Raw genomic sequence first — 21,794 nt, 5'->3', positions numbered from 1 at the left:
TGCTCACACCAGGTCACCCGCTCACTAACCACCTACCCTGGCCCAAGTCACTTAGTCTACAGTGTCCTCACTCCTAAAATGGATTAAGGTTTGATCCAGTTCACAGGAATGTTCAGAAAATGAAACGAGATCACACACCGAGACTGCCTGACAGAACTATGATTGTTACTTGGCATGTCACAGGACACTAAAGCCTATTTTAAATACTGGTCTTGAGAGAGTGAACAGTATGTGAGGCTGCACTGTGGGTGCAGGGTTAGCTGTATCTAACTGAACTATTCCGAACTATTCTGTTGCTGGAATAGCCAACTACACACCAGCTAATAGAGCACAACTCCCAGACGACACAACAGGTCGCACATGTCAGTATGTGCACCGTGAGCAGCAGGTCCCTGGGAGACTGGAGGTCACACATCGATGGCCACAGGACACACATATCTTGCCCAAAAAGAAATGCCTTCTGTCCTACGCTTTAACATGTGCATGGAAGGCAAATCCAAATACAGGAACACTGCTTTTTTAACTGGAACCCAATTAGCTGTGGACTTTATACTACTGTTTTTAGCAAAATGAAGCTAGCAAGTCATAAGGAAACAAATATTCCCCAAGAACAGAATTTTGCAAAAGCAGCATTAAGGAAAGGACCTGAAATCACTACAAAGTCCAGACAGCCTCTGCAGTTAGGCGAGGATATGGAAGCCCCTGTGAACTGTACGACTCTGGGGAGGCGCTTGCTGTCCCGTCCTGTGTCAACTGCAAACAGAATCCACGCTCAGAATGGTGAGCCTGGGGCATTCCCAGATTCTCAGAGTAAAAGAGATTTACCGCTCCACTTACTAACGGGAGGAAAATAGTATTAATACACTTCAAAGATCTTTCAAGAGTGGTTTCTAGGAACTCTCTATAAAAGAAAGTATTTATTGGGGTGCCTGGGTGGCTCAGTTAGTTCAGCATCCAACTTTGGCTCAGGTCACAATCTCATGGTTCATGAGTTCAAGCCCTGCATTGGGCTCTCTGCTGTCGGCACAGAGCCTGCTTCAGATCCTCTGATTCCCTCCCCCCCCCCGGCCCTCCCCGACTCGTTCTCTCTCTAAATAAATTAAAAAAACATAAAAAATAAAGGATAAAGAAAACACTTATTAACCAAAACCTCTTTCCCTATGCATTATGAAGTTTCCTGCACACCAGTAACAACTGTCCTCATTCCAAATGCTTTATGTAACACCTGATGTGGGGGGGGTGTCCTTATGTAACATACAAATACTGTTTTATTGAGCAATTTAAATCCTACAAAATATTTGTTCCAAAACTGTGTATTAAGTACCTATGATACTTTAAGGAATATGGAGACAGGCCTTGGGTCTTTAAGGCAGTCTAATAATCCAGTGGGCCTGGGATGGGGTTGACAACCTGCACTTCTGTCTGACAGGTCACACGTGGTGCTGATGCTACTGATCCCTGCTGGCACTTTGAGAACCAGGATGACAGGACAATCCCAGAACCGTTGATGTCTCCAGAGAGACTTTCTGGAGTTAATGCTCTGAACTGTGCATGAAGCCAGGCTGGACTCTAGAGAGAGCAATGAGGCAAGATGTGGGGTGGGTGGCCCATCACCCCTCACTACAAGAGGCACGACACCCTGGGGGTAACTGGAGCTACTGGTGACACCAGAGCAAGTACGCGGGTGTTCTCCAACGCTCACTGGCTGGTAGGTGAGTGAATGAGCCTAGGACTACGCACGCTGTGCCATGTCCTCTCCTCTAAGCACTATCTGCAAAATCATTTCTAACATTCAAATTACATTGTCCCTTGAAAATATTAGGATGATTTGGGTATTACCAAGTTCCAGCAGGAAATCGCTCTTAATGCATTCTGCAACTGCATACGCTCAGCAGCAGTAGCGTAGTTCTTACCATCCACAGAACCGAACTCCCTTTCGTGTGCACGAGTGAGAATCTCTTTGTACAGTGTTTCTGCTTGCTTGAATTTTCCTTGCTTCAGATAGCAGGAGGCCTTAAAAGAAAATAAAGTACTCAGTAATCTTCATATACAAATGAAATATACACTCTTACCTACAGGCTAAATGACAAAACAAACTTCAAAAGTTCAAAGAAAAGGAATTCTGGCTCTATCTACAGAGTGTGCCTCTATCAACATACCAGGTTATTTTTCGTTTTGGCCACATTGGGGTCGTCAGGCCCCAGTTTTGTTTGGTAGATCTCAAGGGCTCTTTGATAATAATATTCTACTTCTTCATATTTGCCCTGATTCTGGCACAGTAAGGCCAAGTTGTTCAACTGCTTCGCAACATCGGGGTGATCCTTTCCCAAAACCTGGAACAAAATAGAGTGTATTAGAAAACACTGATTTGTTTCACGCCCACCCAATCCATTCACCACCTACGAGAAAGATCCTTCTAAACGGAAACGGGACTGTGCCTAACCTCCAGGCTTAATGCCATGCCTCCCCGTGCCCTGTAATAATAAAAATAACTTCACCAGAACTCTTATTCTTGGGGGTGAGAAGGAACCGTACAGGCTTTAAACCTCAGTTCTTAGAATAAGCCCACACAGTAGCTGGCAGTGGTGGATCATGCACGGTCTAGAGACGAGGACACTGTTCTATAAAGGCTGTGCTGGCATAACTGCCAAAGTGTGGAAGAGCCCTTTCTGACTCCAGCTGTTGCACAAGACTCATCCCGATGTGTACAGCCTTCAAAGGGAATTTCCAACTCTTCCACTCGCACTAAGCCTCTGCAGTCACCTCAAACCACTTCCCCTCACGTGGCGAACTCCCCCTTCAGGGCTCTCCGAACTCTCATCCCAATGCCTGACGTCCTTCTCCCAGTCCCCCCAACCACACCACCCACTGACTAATCAACCCTCAGGTCTCTGCAGAACCCTCATAGGGCACACTTCCCTACATCTGACTGAAGGGAGCCCCGGCCCGCCCTCACCCTGGTAACTCACAACCATCCTGGTTTCTTCCTTTGCAAGAATCACTAACCAAAACTATCTCATTTATGTATGTAGTCCACTGCCCATTATAACCAGGAGTGCCAATGTTACATCTCCTTCACCAGTGTAAATGTCAGCATCCACAGAGGTACGGACACACAGATGAATAAATACTAAACTATTTCTTCAGTACCTTGGACAAGGGATTCATTCTCTCAACTTTGTGCCTCCCCAAGAAGGCATGCTGCCCCTCCCTCCCTTTCTGCACTCCCTTGCTCTCCCTGCCTGTGAACCTTGTTTAAGACTCAGTACAAACACTGACCACTTATGGGAAGCCATCCCCAGTGCACCACCCTCCTGGGACTTTGGGGGGCCCATGCTCTCTGCACACTCCTGGAATTCTATCCTGGAAGCCAACTACATCCTGTGCCCCCCGGGAAGGAGCTTTCTCTCTGATTTGTAAATCACCAGCTCTAACCAAGCAGGGGCCTCCAAGAACTCAACACGCATTGCTAAATGAGTAAATGAAAGCCACTATGTACGAATGAATCTGGTAGATCACCGTATAGAGTTCATAATCCTTAATTTGATACTTATGGGTTCTCCTTGACTTTAACCCTAGTCTACTCAAAATCTGACCATTTTATTTCATAAATATCATGTAGACGGCAGCAGAAAAGAAGTTCTCCTGCATAATTTGATGATGAGCCGTTTTTTACTTCCCCTTGCCATATGGCTGAAAGTTAAGTGACCTTGCAGTATCGCGGGTAAATAATCACAAAAAATACCAAGTTAAAATACTACCCTTGGTCATTCATGGAATGGACCGGACACCTGAGCCTCCCTACTGCTGGAATTGACAAGCTACATTTTTTCCAATACCTAATTACCATAAACTGTAGCTCCTGGCGTAATTCACATCCATGACACTGACGTCATCTACAGTTCTGAGTTACACTTTAGTTCTCAAAATAACTTCATCTTTTAAGCTTTACAAGTGTATTTGGTGACTTTATTTTTAAATTTCAATGTGTTTCTTCTCGACAGGTACATGCCCCATTGTGAAATGGTGTGCCCTTAGGCCTTCCACGGCCAGTGCTCAGAAGTTCCTCCTTCTGCAGGCATTCCCAGGCCACATCAGGCAGGGCGGGCATACACGGACACCCCCACCCCTCTTAAACACCAGTGTGAATGGTGTGAATGGGCCAATCGGCTGTGTTTTGCAGGCTGTCCACCTCATACCTTATCCAATGAGTTATTTTCAGGAAATGGTCAGTCACCGCATACCACAGGGGTCATCTCTCAAAACTTAAAATCTGAAATACTTAGAAGACACAAAACACCACATCTCAAGACAATAAGCACCACTCCTCTGGCCGCACCTTTTCTCTGATCTCCAGGGCTCTTTTACACAGCGGCTCGGCCTCTTTGTACTTCCCTCTCTTGCCGTACAGCACTGCAAGGTTATTCAGAGTGGCCGCCACCTACCAACACAAAAGGAACGTCAAGGAGCGGTACAGGACTGACGGACAGGACTTCAGATCTCACATATCCGTCGGTGCCCAGTGTGCACAGTGAAGTGCTCTTCAGCGAAGGAAGAAATAGGACTTCGGTTAAAAGCAAGAGAGCAATTCACTATATACAGATTCTACGAAGTAAAGTGCAGAATACAAAAATTCAACAATCAACATCAGCAACATGATCTTGATTTTTTTTTTTTTTAATTTCACTGGAAGCCACAAAGCCAACCGAACCAACGCAAACACAGATCTGTTTGCAAATCTGACCAGATTTTAAGAAGAAGGTAACATAAATTCTTCAGAAAAAAAAATTATAGAAGTACATGCAATTTGATTTGACAAAAAAAAAAAAAAAAGTACGTGATCCATTTGAGATGGTGATGATGAACGAGTGTGCACCAGCACATGCTAAATATCAGAGTCCCCAGGACTGAAGTTTGTCACTGCTATCAAATAAGTCAAGACACCTACCTGTGCCATCTAGTGAAAAGGCAGCTCTTAAACCTTCCCTGTTGAGTTTAATATTAAAATGAGTTGGGTAAAAAAAAAAAAAATAGGGAAAATAAAATGTAAAAAGAATGAAAGAACCAGATATACAAACCGCGGGATGATCTTTGCCCAAAGTTTTTTCACGGATGGCCAAGGCATCGTTCAGTAGATTTGCGGCATCTTTGTATTTATTCTGGTCTCTAAATTGAAAGACATACAGTAAGTGTTTTGGATATAGCTTACTCCATCTTTTTAAAATGTAATTTTGGAACTACAGAAATAAAAGCTTCAACTATTTAAAAAATAAATCAACAATTAAAACTAATAAAAACACCTCTAGTGTACAAGAAAAAGCTTCCACCAATAAATGTGAACTGGAATCCAGGCCTGATTAGTTTCTGAAGCTTGCCCTCCCCTCTAGATCACCAGGACAATGCCGCTCCCACAAGGCGAGCTGCCCCACACAGAACAAGTGAGGCAGCCCAGAAAGTGGGCACAGCTTCACCTTCTAACAGATAGAACTGATGATGCCAGCATCTGAGCCCAGGCTCTGCCAGTTACCGGCTACAAGGCTTTGGGACACGAAGAAGCCTCCCACAGTCCCAATCAGCCCATCTAGAAAGGAAGTGTATGACCTAACTCACAGAGTTGCTTTGGAAGGTAATGATATGCTATGTGTATAATGAAAAAGCTAGTTAAAAATAAATATGGTACATTATAGTGTCTTGATCTGGTATGCAACTTGCCACCATTTGCTTGTAGTAAGAGGAATGAGGATATTTTTTTGACTGTGGTAAGACAGAAACACCATCAGACCAGACCCAGCCTCTGCCCACCTTGGTTTATGTACTGACAATGTGATTACAAAAGCTAGCACACATGTTTCTTAACTGAGTAAGAGCTGCCCAGCAAGGCTTCACCCTACAGAATCCAGTCTGTCCTACAAAACATGGGAAGGGTTCAGAAGGCCTATGGAACCTCTGAAGCACACTAATTCTGGCCAAGCGTATTGAGATTTTTTCCTCCAATTATCCTACAATTATACTACACATTATGAACTGGCTCAAACTTCTTGTGAAAATCAGCAAGTATGACAGTTTTAAAACCTGCTAGAAACTTATAATTAGTAACAACAACTAAACGAGACAAGGTATACTGAGCACCCTTCTAAACTGCCATAACACGTCAGGGACTATAAACCAATTGGCCAAAGTGAAGTCACACGAAGAGCAACCACACTGGTTCTCAGGCGTGGCCCCCAACCAAGGACAAACAGCCTCAGCTCCAACACATGAGAAACCCAGCCAGCACTCCTTGAACCAGCACACCAGGAAAGAAAACCAGGAAGAAAACCGAGACTCAGAAAAGTTAAAGGCTCCGGGCATCTTCAGTCTTGGGGCCATTTAGCAGAGATACAAACGGAGTTGTCCTGACTTTAAATTCAGTGTTCTGGGGGCGCCTGGGTGGCGCCCGACTTCGGCTCAGGTCATGATCTCATGGGCCATGAGTTCGAGCCCCACATGGGGCTCTCTGTGCTGACAGCTCAGAGCCTGGAGCCTGCTTCGGATTCTGTGTCTCCCCTTCTCTCTGCCCCTCCCACGCTCATGCTCTGTCCCTCTCTGTTTCTCAATAAGAAATAAACGTTAAAAAAAATTTTTTTAATAAAAAAATAAATTCAGTATTCTGGCTTCTCCTTGAGGACAGGAATTACATATTCCTCTTTAGGGCCTCACAGGAACCAGCCTAAAATCCTACCTATACTTGTGTGTATCAAACATGTTGAATGGGGACAATGAAGAAACACAAACCCTTTATTTGCAACCCACAAAACTGGAAGGGCCACAGCAAACCACTCCTACTGTGTGAGTAGTAACTTCCCCCTCCTCAGGTCCCCACTCACCCATCTCTGATCTAGTTCAGGTTAGGTGAGCTAAGAGACATGCACAAAGGGCTCCAACATGTCATTCCCTGGGCCATAAAGGCTAATTCCTCAATTCCTTTCAAAGTGTTCGCCAGGGGCTCCTAAGGGAGGAAGCGTGCTGGAGTGACGGGAGAGACAGGGACACAGACACAGGCTGGTCCCCACCTTTAAGGGACACGACTCTAGGAGAAGAGAGAACAAAGCGCAGACAGCCCCAATGCCGAGCACAGTGCACAGGCGCCAGAAGAAAGGCAGCGGTTAAGGGCTCTGGCGACACAACGGGGGCAAAGGGAGAGTGGGATCCGAGACTCAGAAAAGAGAGAGAGCTGACAGACAGGTGGGAAGGCTGTTCTGGAGAAAAGAAACCTGGTACAGAGCCTGCTGGAAAAAATCAAGAGTTGACTTTGGCCAGAGTGAAGGGTGCATGTGGGCTATTCTAGAAAGGCTGGCCTAGGTCGTTTTGGGCAGGGTGACAGCCTCGCCATAGAGCTCGCTGAGTATTTTGAATTTAACCCCCTGGCTGTTTGAGGAGAAGTGAACAATAAAGCTGGCGAAGCAGCTTACAGGCAAGTTCATTAAAAACACGGCCTCCGGGAAAGACCAGAGGAGAAAATGAGAACTACTAGCCTGTACACCAAGGCCAGGATGTTCAGCATGGTAGCCACGTCTGGGTGGTCGTGGCCCGAAGTCTTCTCCAGGTCCTCCAGGGCCTGCTTGCAGAGCGGCACGGCCACCTCGTAGCGCCCCTGGGAGGCGTACTGGATGACCAGGTTGTGCAGAGTGCGCAGGCGCGCCGGGATCTCGTAGCCGCCCTGCTGCGCCGCGGCCGCTGCACTGCTGTGCTGCTGCTGGACTGCACAGACAGAGTTTCACTTGAGATGTGCCGAGAGGAAATCATCCGGACGACACCACTGAATGACACCTTTCTTCTCTAGCTTTGGTCCAGGGTGGCACTTGGGCCCCACGCTACAGACACCCACGCAGCACTCCCCAGGCAGGCTGCGTAACATCAGTAACTTGTCAGGGGTGGTGTGATGCCCCCAACAGAGCAGTCAGACTGCCCTCGGCACCAAACTAATTCTGCCTTTCCAACCCCGTGGTAAGAGTCCACACTTCACGTCTGAACCGTCTATGCACGACCCTATCTCGCAGGGGCCGGTCTAACGTGCTACTGTGTCCCACCAAGAAACTCTCTGAAGTTCTTTTGGGAAACATAACGCCATCCAAGTGCACAGAGGGCTGCTCCCGTGAGGCAGGCCACCGGCGCGAAAATGCCCACTGATTGTGGCAATGACATCACAACAGGACAAACCACTTCTGTTTCTAGGCTGCCACTTAACCACTCCCCTTCGCCAACTTACTTCCTTGGCCGGGTTCGTCGTCATCATTTGGGAAAAGGTCATCCAGAGGTTCTTTGGTGGAATCAGTGTCTTTGTCCTCCTATAAAATCAACCCAGGACAACTTTAGTCTTACGAGTGCTATAAATCCTGTACTGGAAATCATTAGTGTGAATTTCATTTTAACAAAAAATCTTAGAAAAGATCATTTGTTTTTAAAATCAAATATAGTGCATACTTGGAAAACCTAGAAAAGATGGTGGATAATAAATCGGAAGACTAAAAGCAACAGAGGACTGTGTTAAGTCACAAAAACATTTTCTATTTGTTCTATAAAATGTACTGTCATCATGGAGATTTCACATGTATAACCTTATAAAGTTATGTTTTAAACACTAGACATTTCTGAGACTAAATATGATTCAACAAAAAATAAACAAAATAAAACACAGGATTATCCACAATTTGGCTTATCCATCAATTTAGCAAAGAGTAACACAAAGCATGCAGGACCAGAACTCAAACGTTAAAGGAAGGTGGGCGGGGGGCGAGGGGGGCAAAAGGCTGCCTTAGATTCTTCACTACATTCTGAAGAAATTCAAACAGAGAAGGGGAAACTCTTACTTGAAATACATTTTACTTGGAAACCAAGTATGTAAAAACAGACCAAAACAGCCCATCTCTGAATGCCACAGACCTGGAGGCTAGATCTCTCCTCCCTGCTCACTGCCTCCACCACAAGATCCCTAAGAGCAGTTTGAAACCTGCCAGCTTTGAGTCTGTGACTCAAGTGTCCCCACAGATTAGCGCAGGGGTCAAAACCAGGGCTACACAATGGACAGAACAGACAACAGCTTGACCAAGTGAGAAATCAGCATCACCCCGGGGGCAGGTCACATCACTCGCATCTGGACGGGTTAATCTAAGAAGTACACAGAAGTCACCTAGATAAGATTCCTGTCTGGGATGCGTCGTCTAAATACACTCACAGAGAAACATCACACAAACCCACACTGCAGAACAATCTATGAAGCAACTGGCCTATACTCTTCAAAGATATCTATGTTATGAAAAGCGAAGAAAGGTGGGGTTTTTTGCTTCTTTTGAAAAGGACCTGTTACAGGGGCGTCTGGGCGACTCAGTCGGTTGAGCGTCCAACTCTAGATTTTGGCTCAGGTCAGGATCCCAGAATTCATGGGATTGAGCTCCACGTCAGGCTCCACACTGACAGCAAGGAGCCTGCTTGGGATTCTCTCTCTCTGCCCCTTCCCCGCTCACGCACCACTCTGTCTCTGTCTCTTAAAATACATAAACATTAAAAAAAAAAAAAAAGACCAGTTTCAGATGAATGACGACTAAGTGAACCAGACGCTGCCATGGTGAAACAGTGCTACGAAGGGCTCTGCCAAGACAATCAGGACAAAGTGAAGAGCAGGTGACGCCTGTGCCCGTGTTAAACTGCCCGACTTGACCTGGCCCTGGATTCCACAGGAGTCTGTCCTCGTGCCAGGGGGATAGGCCCAGCAGCAGGGGAATGTGGCATGAGGTATGCCGCGTATTCGAACACAGTTCACAAGAAACAGTCATTTGTGTAGATGCTGAGAGGCAGAGTTAGCTCACTGTTAGCTCGCTTCTCCAAGCCAGGTATTTTTCAAAATAAAAAGTTTTCGAAGCCTCTACGAAAGCTTCCAAAACTATCCAGTATTCCAGGCGAGTCGCTGGCTGGCTTCAGCATCTCCACTTATTCTCATTCCAACAGCAGTGTAGCAGTGCTTCTCTTCCAGCAAAACGCTCAGTTACTCCACAAGGGAGCAACACGGCAAGCCTAATCAAACGGGGCACTGTGGACTGATGTGCCCCCGCCCCCTCCCAAACCCTCTCCTAAAGCCCTAACCTTCAACATGATGGCGCGTGGAGAAGGGGCCTTTCAGAGGCAACGTGGGTTAGATGAAGTCACGAGGATGGGGCCGTCATGACAGGACTGGTGTCCTTCCTCACACAAAGAGGAAAAAGGAAAAGACGCTAGACTGCCCTCTCGCTCTCTTCCTCTACCCACGCACGAAGGGAGGCCACGTGAGGACACAGCCAGGAAAAAGGCCCTCGCCAAGCACCCGACTGCTGACACCCTGATCTCGGAATCAGGAGAAATAAGTCATGCGGCCTATGGTATTCCATCAGAGTGGCCAGAGTGGATGAAGACATGCACCGTGGTGACGGGAGATGTGACATTAGGGGAAACTGAGTAAAGGATATATGGGAATTCTCTTCACTGTCTTCTCAACTTTTCTGTGAATCTAAAATTACTACAGGGTGGCCGGGTGGCTCAGTCGGTTAGGCATCTGATTTCAGCTCAGGTCGTCATCTTACAGTTTGTGGGTTCGAGCCCCACGTTGGGCTCTGCACGGACAGCTTGGAGCCTGGCATCTGCTTTGTTTTTCTATCTCTCTTTCCCTCCCTGCTTGTGCACGTGCACGCTGTCTCAAAATAAACATTTAAAAAATAATTAATAATAAAAAAGAACAATGAAATTAGTCCAAAATTTCTTTTAAAGTTGTTAACTAAACAGATAAAAATGGTGGATGGAAAATAATCAAGACTGAGATGAACCACCAAAGAGAATCAACAAAAAAGGAGAAAAGCAAAATCCCTGGTGAACCCTAACATTCCCAGCAGAAGTAGGCAAGAAGGAAGCAGGAGTGAGGGAGCAGGAGACCCAGGTGGTGTCCTGGGAGCAGGGGGAAGAGAGTCTCAAAGAGAAAGTCAAGACCCACAGCACCACAGGCCACAGACTTAGTTACAGATTACAAGGCTAGATGACAAATGACTGCGTGGGACCCACGCTGACCTGAGAGAGCTCCAGCAAGTGCGCTGGGTGTGGAAGCCAGACCCCATGGGTTAAAATGTCCAAGAGATCTCCAGCCGGGACAAACCTTGTCAAGTGCCTCTGTGCACCGTGCCTCACATTTACAAAGTATTCTTACGTTTCTGACCACTGTTCTAAAACACACATGAGGGGCACCCAGGGGGCTCAGCCGGTTGAGTGTCCAACTCTTGATTTCGGCTCAGGTCATGATCTCATAGTTCCTGAGATCAAGCCCCACGTCGGGCTCTGCGCTGACAGTCTGGATCCTGCTTGGGACAGATTCACTCATTCATTCATTCTCTCTTTCTCTCTCTGTCTCTGTCCCTCCCTCGCTCACGCGCACGTGCTCGCTCTCTCTTTCAAAAATAAACTTAAAAAAAAAAAAAGAACTTGCAAACACATATATGAAAAGCACATGGCAAGGAGAACCTCCATGACTTGCCCAGGGACTAAGTCCCAAAAGTTAGAATCTCTGGTCTTGCTACATGCAACCACTAAAGCGGGGGCGGAAAACACCGACAGCTTTACTAAAAGAACCTACTAACTACAGCAGGGTTAACTGTCAAGACTGCATTCCTTCTGAACCACTTACGGATGGAGAGATGTCATCATCGTATTTTTTTAACTGATTCATGAATTCCAGATGCTTCTTTTCTTCCTCCAGTTGAGCCACAGACTGCTCACTCTTCTGTAATTTCTGCTGCGTGTTGGCCAATTCATCCCGCAGCCACTGATTCTCCTGGCACAGGCGACGAACCTGTGCCCGCAGCTTCTGTTTCTCCGACTCGACAGCATTCAGGTGATTGGACAAAGCCATCATAACCTGGACAGACAGAAGCGCTGACAGCACTGCAGGGTCCAGCCCACACACCCTCCCGCCCACGCACACTCTGTGCCTGCTCTCCTCACGCGGGCAGGGATGTGCTGCGACACAGACAAGTACCACTGTTGCTCACTTCCCTTCCCACCCTCGGTCTCACGTACACAGGGGCGTGTGCTCAAAACATCTACAGGAACCCCATGCTGCTCTGCCGCTTGACAGCATCTCAAACAGACTAGCAATGGACACACAGCTAACTCTTCTGACAAAACTGTTACTTTTCTACTTTCTATCTAAGTGGCTCCAACGTAATTTCTCAGAGACCCTTTTCCACATCTGAGAGTGTGTGCCCAAGCAGGCATATGTGTACGGGGGTCACTCAGGGAGGGGCTGGTGACGGAGCTAGAGAAGGGCGGGCAGACAAATCTTTGATGTTCCAAGGTAAGGGAAGAAATCTTTGTAGCTCGCCAGGCTGTCAGAATGTACTTTGCATTCATAAGCTTAAGTCCAGGCTGTAAAATCTGGTGACGGCCCCAGGGCTCTGCCTGTGGTACACTGATTAGTTTCAGGGACAGACCTGCCTGAGGCATTAGCAAGCTCCTAGAAGTATACGCGCAGAGTGAGCTGGGAAAAGTTGGCCCCAGTGCGTTCTGTCTTTAGACCATGCAACTGCCTTTCCCTCTACCATCCTCCTAGTTTCAAACCTGAACTTCAGAAAGTAAGGCTTTTTTCTCCTTTGTTCTTAACCCTAGTACTTGCCAGACTAAAAAGGAAGTCCATATTCATATCACTTTTCAACAGAATTTGCCTTATAACAGATTCACAATAAGCAAACACAGTTAAAGTTCCACAATTAGTCTTTCACACAGTGGGAATGAAAAACTCTAGAATGAGGGTATGGATAGTCACTGTGGAATAGAACAGTGTCCTCTTCATGGATGTGGGACTTAGGAACCTAGCAGGCCCCACTTCTTTCTTCATTCACCGCACAAGAGGAAAGCCAAGAAAAAGGCCAAATTTCAGCGTATGTAAATGTACCTGAAATGTGCTGGCAGAGCCAACAGTTATCAGGGGAACAGTTACCACCTAGCTGTTTCTAATTTTTCACCTGTATGTCCAGCATGATAAAAACAAAGGTTTAGTCAAAAAACAAAGGTTTAGGGGCACGTGGGTGGCTCCGTCGGTTGAGCTTCCGACTTCGGCTCAGGTCATGATCTCACGGTCTGTGAGTTCGAGCCCCGCGTCGGGCTCTGTGCTGACAGCTCAGAGCCTGGAGCCTGCTTCCGATTCTGTGTCTCCCTCTCTCTCTGCCCCTCCCCCGTTCATGCTCTGTCTCTCTCTGTCTCAAAAATAAAGAAACATTTAAAAAAAAAAAAAAACAACAACAAAGGTTTAGGGGCACCTGGGTGGCTCAGGCCATGATCTCACGGTCTGTGAGTTTGAGGCCCACGTGGAACTCTCTATCAGCACAGAGCTCCCTTGGCGTCCTCTGTCCTCTCTCTGCCCCTCCGCTGCCCTCTCTCTCTCAAAAATAAATAAATTCAAGCACTGAAGGAACAAACAAACCCACAAAGGTTTAGCAATCTTGTGTTAGGGCACTGCAGAGACTATTAGCTGTTGGCAGGTATCCATTCTCCCTTCTTTCTTAGGCTTAACAAGGTGGCAATGTGAGTGGGCAGGGCAGCATTCCCCAGTCTCCCTCACAACTAGGTGTGGCCATGAAACAAGGTGTGGCCAAAGAAGTGTAAGCAATGCTGTGTACCAGCTGGAGGAAGTAAAGGGAGGAGGCACACCCTTCCTGTCCCTTCCCTACCCTAGAACGTGGTCCTGTGGCCGCAGCTGGACTCCATAAAAGGTTGCAGCTCCGACTCCACAAAAAAAGCTGCGTGCAGCACAATGCAGACGCCTGGGCATCGCTGAGGACTGTGCAGCTACACAACCTGTCTGGGGCGGCCTACCTTGGTACTTCTTTATACAGGTCTGTGATGTTTAAGCCACTGTTTTCATTTATGACATATGCAGCCAAAATCAAATCCTAAATGACAAACAGGGTTACCTCTATTTCACTGCCTCTGCTTGTTAAAACCTAGACGTACCCAAATCAATCATCATTTATATTACATACAAGCTGATCTCTGTTATTCTGTAAGTATCTTCCCTCTAGTTTAATTAAACTACGTATTTCAGATGAAGTCTCTCCATTTCTCCAGACTGTCAAGTGCATGTTCCTGTCTGAGGCGACCTCACGTATACCTGTGCCTCACTCAGGCCAAGCTCCAGCATTTCCAGTGACTTCCGGATCATGTTTGATTTCTCCTCCACCAGATTACTTTCATCATCTTTCTTCAAACACTTCAGTGTTTCCAGTAAACTTTGTAAAATGGAATTATGCTCGTTCTTCAGAGCTTCCAGCCCCTGAATCACTTGCTTTGTCTTAGAAATAATCTCATCCTGTGTAAGCTTCTCCAACTTGTCTTCCTTTATATACACCATTGTGGACATGTTGTCATACATTCTAGAATGGAAAAAGGAAAACAAATTAGGTATCTCATTACAGGTTTGATTTATGTTACATCTTTAATAAAAGACATTGTGTGAAGAGTCTTAAATTAACATTTTTTTAGGTGAATAATAAACATGTATTTGTGACTTGCTGAAATACTGTACTGTTTGTTTTCCCTTTGCAGACCAATTTAATTATTTTTCTGGCTTAGGTCTGGATTCTTTTTAATGGAACAAATGACAGCAACTGAAATTAATGCCAAAGATGAAAAGCAGCAAAACCACCAAATGGCATTTCCAAAGCACAAAGCCTCAGTGAACAAAAGTTCTCTGAATGTTTGCAAGCTTTTTTCCCCCTTAATGAAATGCAGAAAGGACAGTAAATTCTTGGTAACATATTTACCAGACAAAGCCTTGAGAAGTGGTCACAGTTGGAAGAAGGAAGAAAACCAGCAAAGGAACATGGGAACAATCAGAGTAGCAGGAGAAGGACTAGGTCCGTCTGAAACATGGTGAGAGAGTGACATGAGCAGGATCATCAGCACCGTAAAGACTCAAGGAGAACGGGGGCCCCGCGGGCCTCTGGGATCGGAATAGCCGAGAGGCCAACAAGATTTCATGAAATCATACAGTGTCTGGAACGGGCTCTAAAATACTACAATGAGAAAGAAAAATGAAAGGGGCATAAAACAGCATCAGCAAAATCATGGTGACTGTGGACACTAAGCAACTGTCCCCACTTTACCAACTGTCTAGGTTTGTGGATGTTTTTAAATCCCATAACTCAGTTTTAGGGAGAGAGGGAGAGAGGGAGAGAGGGAGGGAGAGAGGGAGGGAGGGAGGGAGGGGGGGAGGGGGAGAGGGAGAGGGAGAGGGAGAGAGGGAGAGGGAGAAAAAGAGAAAGAGAAAGAGAAAGAGAAAGAGAAAGAGAAAGAGAAAGAGAAAAAGGAGAGGGACAGGGTGCCTGGGTGGTTCAGTCTGCTGAGCGTCTGTCATGATCTCACAGCTTGTGGGTTCGAGCCCTGCATCAGGCTCGGACAGCTCAGAGCCTGGAGCTGCTTCAGATTTTGTGTCTCTCTCTTTCTGCCCCTCCCCCACTTGTGCTTTCTCTCTCTCTAAAAATAAATAAACAAAAAAAATATTAAAAACAAAAAAAGAAAAGAAAGGGAAAGGGAAAGGGAAAGGGAAAGGGAAAGGGAAAGGGAAAGGGAAAGGGAAAGGGAAAGGAAAGAAAAGCCAAGCCACAGTGAATATTAAAGAAGGTTGTTCAGGGGGCACCTGGGTGGTTCAGTTGGTTAAGCATCAGACACTTGATTTCAGCTCAGGTCCTGATCTCAGTTTGTGAGTTTGAGCCCCACATTGGGCTCTGCACTAACAGCACAGAGCCTGCTTGGGATTCTCTCTCCCACTCCCTCCCTCTCTCTGACCCTCCCTCCCTCATCCTCTCTTTTAAATAAAAAAGATTTTTATGGGGCACCCGGGGGTGGCTCAGTCGGTTAAGCCTCTGACTTCGACTCAGGTCATGATCTCACTGTCCTTGAGTTCGAGCCCTGCATCAGGCTCTGACAGCTCAGAGCCGGGAGCCTGCTTTGGATTCTGTGTCTCCCTCTCTCTCTGACCCTCCCCTGGTCACGCTCTATCTCAAAAGTAAATAAACATTAAAAAATTTTTTTTAATTTTTTTTAAATCTTAAAAAAATTAAAAAAACATTTAAAAAAGAAAGGTTGTTCAGACAGGGACTGAAGTCAGATTACACATCAAAGTAATTTCCTCCAGAGCACTTAGCACCACCTGAAATCTTGTTTGTTTCCACATACTGCCTTCCAGCCTTGAATGTAAGCTCTACTTAAAAGGCAAGGGGGGTGGGGGGGCACCTGGGTGGCTCAGTTGGTTGAGCATCTGACTTTTTTTTTTATGTTTATTTTTTGAGTGGGGGGGTGGGGAGGAGGCAGAGAGAGAGGAACAGAGGATAGGAAGCAGACTCTGAGCTGTCAGCACAGAGCCCAACACAGGGCTCAAACTCACAAACTGTGAGATCATGACCTGAGCTGAAGTCAGACACTTAACTGACTGAGCCACCCAGGTGCTCCGAGCATCTGGCTCTTGATTTCAGCTCAGGTCGTGATCTCACAGTTCGTGGGATGGAGCCCTGCGTCGGGCTCTGTGCTGACCATATGGAGCCTGCTTGGGATTCTCTCTCTCCCTCTCTCTCTGCCCCTCCCCCATGCACTCTCTCCTGCTCTCTCCCTCAAAACAAATATATAAGCTCTTAAAACACACAAAAAAGTAAAAAGCAAGGGACTCAGAGCACCTGGGTGGCTCCGTCAGTTAGAAGTCCAACTTGAGCTCAGGTCATGATCTCATGGCTCATGAGTTCGAGCCCCACACTGAGCTCGCTGCTGTCAGCTCAGAGCCTGCTTCAGATCGGTTGTCTCCCTCTTTCTGCCCCTACTCCACTGGCACTCTCTTTCTCTCAAAAATAAATAAAAACATTAAAAAAAAAAAAAGGCCAGGGACCTTATCTCATGCCCCACTAAATCACAGGCCCTAGGGCAGCTCCTGAGCCCTGGCAGACCACGTGGTGAACGCAGGTACTGATAGTGGTGCGTGAAGGGAAGCAGTGTCAAAGCACCAAATACAGGCCACTCATTCCAGGATTTGGGAGTAAAGGCTCCAAGCAGTTAATGAAAGGGCCATGTTAACAACTACACACAGTTTTACAGTGGAAAATTGCTATTTTTGCATAACTGCAAAAAGTCAATTCCTTGGGAACGCAAGCTGGTGCAGCCACTCTGGAAAACAGTATGGAGGTTCCTCACAACACTAAAAATGGAACTACCTTACGACCCAGCAATTGCACTACTAGGCATTTATCCACGGGATGCAGGTGTGCTGTTTTGAAGGGATACACACACCCCCATGTTTATAGCAGCACTATCAACAGTAGCCAAAGTATGGAAAGAGCTCAAATGTCCATCAACAGATGAATGGATAAAGAAGATGTGGTGTGTGTGTGTGTGTGTGTGTGTGTATGTATATATATACATACATATACACATATATATACACATACACACACACACACACACACACACACACACACACACACACAATGGAGTATTACTCAGCAATCAAAAAGAATGAAATCTTGCCATTTGCAACTACGTGGATGGAACTGGAGGGTATTATGCTAAGTGAAATTAGTCAGAGATGGACAAAAATCACATGACTTCACTCATATGAGGACTTTAAGAGACAAAACAGACGAACATAAGGGAAGGGAAACAAAAATAATATAAAAACAGGGAGGGGGACAAAACAGAAGAGACTCATAAATATGGAGAACAAACTGAGGGTTATGGGAGGGGTTGTGGGGGAGAGGTGGGCTAAGTGGGGGAGGGGCACTAAGGAACGTACTCCTGAAATCAGTGTTGCACTATATGCTAGTATGGATGTAAATTTTTAAAAATTAAAAATTAAATTAAAAAAAAAAACAGTAATCCTTTTAACTGACCAGCTGAAAATAAAGAGAGCCAATTTCTCTTGAAACTTAGAGGCTATCTCTGTAGGACTATTCAGAGAAATCCACCTCTGTACCACAAAGAACTCAGAAAACAACAAAAGAACAGAGGTAACTCCTCTACCTGACAGTCTGTATTGCCATTACATCTGTCATATATCTACTTTATGGCTCTCCAACCCCACTGCAAATCCAGGAGAGCAGGCCGCCTCGGTCCCAGTCTGTCACACAGTAAATGCTAACTACATATTTGCTGAACAAATTAACAAAACATTTCAGGAGCAGCTTCCAATGCTCACATCTCAACGGCACTACGTCAAAGTGTCAGCCTGATCGCCATGCACAGCGAGGAGGATGGTGAAGAGGTGGATGTCCAGAGCAGGTGTCTCTAGAGAAAAGAGGAAAATCAAACTGAAGACCTCCCTCTCCACCTTTGGCAGCAATTTCCAAATGATGAAACATTTTAGTCTTTTTTTCCCCAAACTAGAAGATCCAAGTGTCTTACTGAAACTCCAAGCGAGGGCCTAGAATGCAGACAGCTGGGACCCACAGGCTGCCAGAAGATAAACTAAGCATATATGAGCAGCAAGAGCTAAAGGCACTGTCGGGGCCTGCGAGGTGGGAGCACGAACTGGGGGGGGGGGGGGGGGGGGACGGGGACAGCAGGCACCTCCACTGGAGAGGGGAGGCCAGACACACGAAGAAACCGCTCCTGACGTAAGGCAGTCTTACCAGATGAGCCCATCTCCTCCAGATGGGAGTGCAGAGGGCACTCCCAGCCAGGGGAGCAACAGGGGCCAGGGCAGAGGCAGGAAAGCACCCACTGCCTGCGAGCAGCCTCATCAGGCCACAGGTCATGGTGCTCGAGGCTCGTGGTGACAAGGCCAGAGTCCAGGGGAGTAAGCCAGAGGACAGCTGCATTCGGAAGGCAGGAGCCTGCGGGGAGAATGAATGGGGCTGGGCAGTGCCAGGAAAGGGAAGACAACTCGGTGGTAGTGGCATGATCACAGCCCAGCAGATACGCTGTACTCTCTTCCCTAGCCCTCTGCCAGAATGAGGCTCATGCCTCTCCCTGGAAAGCAAAACACCCAGCCAGCACCTTCTCAGTCTTTTCAGACACCATTAAACTCGGGGATGCAAAGGAGAGTCTGGAGACTCTAGTGAGAAGTGAGAGCAACTTCACTACTCAAACCACCTGTCTCGGCATGAATGGGCAGTAAATCGTGTCAATGTCCATGAATCCTGTCCATTCCTCAGAAAGTTAAAAACAGAACTACCCTACAATCCAGTAACTGAACTACCAGGTATTTACCCGAAAAATATAAAAACACTAATTTGAAGGGATACACGCACCCCAATGTTTACATCCGCATTATCAACAATAGCCAAATTATGGTAAGCCCAAATGTCTATGGACTGACGAATGGACAAAAATGGAGTATTACTCAGCCATTAAAAAAAAAGAAGGAAATCTTGCCACTTGCAACCTCTATGGATCTAGAGGGTGTAACGCTAAGTGAAATAAGTCAGAGAGAGACAAATCCCATATGATTTCACTCATATGTGGAATTTAAGAAACAAAACAAACAAGAAAGGAAAGACAGAGAGAGGCAAACCAAGAAACAGACTCCTAACTACAGAGAACACACTGATGGCCACCAGCAGGGAGGTAGATGGGGGGATGGGAGAAGTAAGTGATAGGGATTAAGGAGTGCACTTGGGATGACCACCAGGGGACCTATGCAATTGTCGAATCACTATATTGTCCACCTCAAACTAACATCACGCTGCATGTTAACTATAGCAGATCTAACATTTAAAACTTAAAAAAAAAAAAAATTAAATCCCAACCAATCACAAAGATGGTCATTGTCCTATTTTTAGAGGTTCGAGTGGAGGCTGATAAAAGGGGAAGAGAGGACAGTTTTGCTTATGCAAAAGAGAAAAACTGGGGAGGGGCAAAGAGTTTAAACAGGAATAGCAAAATCCTACCAGGTAGGATTCATAGACAGGAAAAAAAAAATCACAACAAAATGGGAAAATTTAATCGTTTAACTGAGGTGATACCTCAAGTAAGTAAATACATTTAAAGAATAAGTCAACACATTTGAAGAAAACCAAATCTGGGGCACTTGGCTGGCTCAGTTGGTAGAGCGTGTGACTCTTGATCTCAGGGTCATGAGTTTGAGCCCCACGTTGCGTGTAGAGATTACTAACTTAAAAAAAGAAATCCAAATTTAATTCCTCAGGGAATATGCAACAGAACTGGTGACACTGCACCGCGTGCTCACACTCTCGTAGAGGCTTTAACCACAGACAAGGATAATAAATACAAATGTCATCTGGACGTGCACAAATAAAAGGGTGGGGGAGCAGTTAAGGTAGATTTCTTTTTAACTTACTCTTAACAGAAAATCAGTTAAGAATCCAAATGCTCTTGGGAGGCACTTAGCTCTCTTAAGAACAGAGATGATGGGCGCCTACAGGGCTTACTTTAGCCCAGGTCATGATCCCCAGGTTTGTGAGTTAGAGCCCCACACTGGGCTCTGCACGGACAGTGTGCAGCCTGCTTGGGATTCTCTCTCTCTCTCTGCCCCTCCCCGACTTATACACCCTCTCTCTCTCTCAAAATAAATAAACTTAAAAAAAAAAAAAAAAAAGGCACTGAGAGGACAGGGTGCTGCTATGTGGAAAGCATGGGCCTCAGAATCCAGAGCAAGCAGGTGCAGAGCCTGGCTCCACCACCACAGCACGGGCGAAGTCCCCAAACTACCCTGGGTCCCAGGGATTAGAGGGGGCCTACTGTCCGGGCAGTTAAAGGCACAGGAGAATGCAGCTGAGTCACCAAGCACAGTGGCTGACCGTAATCAGTGCAGTTTCCACCTGGGAGCTAAGCAATCGGGAACATCCCTGATAAGTGACCGCTCAACACCTGCAGACACACCTCTAACATAGGCCTCAGTACTTTGCAAGACAGCTGATTCCTTGTTAGACTGCTCGGATAGGTAGTTAGAAAGTTATTCCTTTTGCTGAGTTCAATCTCCCTCCTTAAATTTCTATCCATTGAGGCAACTTCTCCCCTCTAATATAAACAAAGAATATATTTACTATCTTACAAGACATTTCAAATATTGTGGTTCAGTCAGAGGACTCTCCAAATCTTCCGTTTCCCGAGCTCATACCTCATGCCACCCTCAGGTACCCCTCAATCATAGCAGTTTCCATACCCCCTCATCCAACCCACCATCCTATAAATAGACCTACACATGCCACTTCTTCAGAGGGAAAAACACAGCAGCATACATGCTTAGACTGCTCCGTAGCTCTCTTAAGTTCCAGGCTAAGTCATTATGACCAAAGACAGCTTATATAAAAAAGAGTGCTAAAGGAACTGGCTATTTAGGGGGAAAAAAGGTGTTGTATTCCTACCGTCACTGTACACTAAATTCCATTTTGATTAAAAAAATTAAGTGAAGAAAGTGCCACAAGAAACTAGAAGAAACCTCAGGCAAGACATATATGCATCTAGGTGAAGGTAAAGAGCGGGCCCTGAACAAAATGGCAGAAAACTAAAAGAAAGATAGGTAAGAGTTCACTTAAAATAAGAAACTTCTCAAGTTTGCCAAATAAACTCTCAGTTGAAAGGGTTCTTGTAACGGTTACACTGATTTCTAAAGGGTAAAATACCGGGACTCTACATCTGCTCAAACACCACACTTTGTCAGCCTAGCAACCACAGCATCCCTAAGACTTTCTTGCAACTCTTGGGCTGTGTGTGCTTCCCAGTGATTCTGGAACAATGAGTCAGCCAGAACAATGCCTGCCGCTCCACAGGCATGCAGGAAGTATGTGCTCAATAAATCA

General features: G+C 46.1%; 1 protein-coding gene across 16 annotated transcripts in view; it reads right to left on the bottom strand.

Annotated features, from left to right (window-relative positions):
- Positions 1-21,794, bottom strand: part of KLC1 (kinesin light chain 1) — a 52,196-nt gene that overhangs the window by 23,394 nt on the left and 7,008 nt on the right. For 15 of the 16 annotated variants that reach the window (XR_008299748.1, XR_008299749.1, XM_027066713.2 and 12 more), the window contains exons 3-10: positions 14,162-14,423; positions 11,681-11,911; positions 8,249-8,327; positions 7,515-7,740; positions 5,079-5,166; positions 4,340-4,441; positions 2,160-2,333; positions 1,914-2,013 (exon numbers count right to left, since the gene is read on the bottom strand). Coding sequence is in view for 14 of the 16 variants with exons in the window: in XM_027066713.2 (XP_026922514.1) it covers positions 1,914-2,013; positions 2,160-2,333; positions 4,340-4,441; positions 5,079-5,166; positions 7,515-7,740; positions 8,249-8,327; positions 11,681-11,911; positions 14,162-14,423 (1,262 nt within the window). In the remaining 2 variants the exon portion in view is untranslated. The other variant, XM_053225006.1, reaches the window with a different exon arrangement.

Source organism: Acinonyx jubatus, chromosome B3 (genome assembly GCF_027475565.1).
Source record: "Acinonyx jubatus isolate Ajub_Pintada_27869175 chromosome B3, VMU_Ajub_asm_v1.0, whole genome shotgun sequence".
NCBI lineage: Eukaryota > Metazoa > Chordata > Mammalia > Carnivora > Felidae > Acinonyx > Acinonyx jubatus.
The sequence above is the reverse complement of the archived record's forward strand: the minus strand, read 5'-3'. Positions and strand labels throughout refer to the sequence as shown.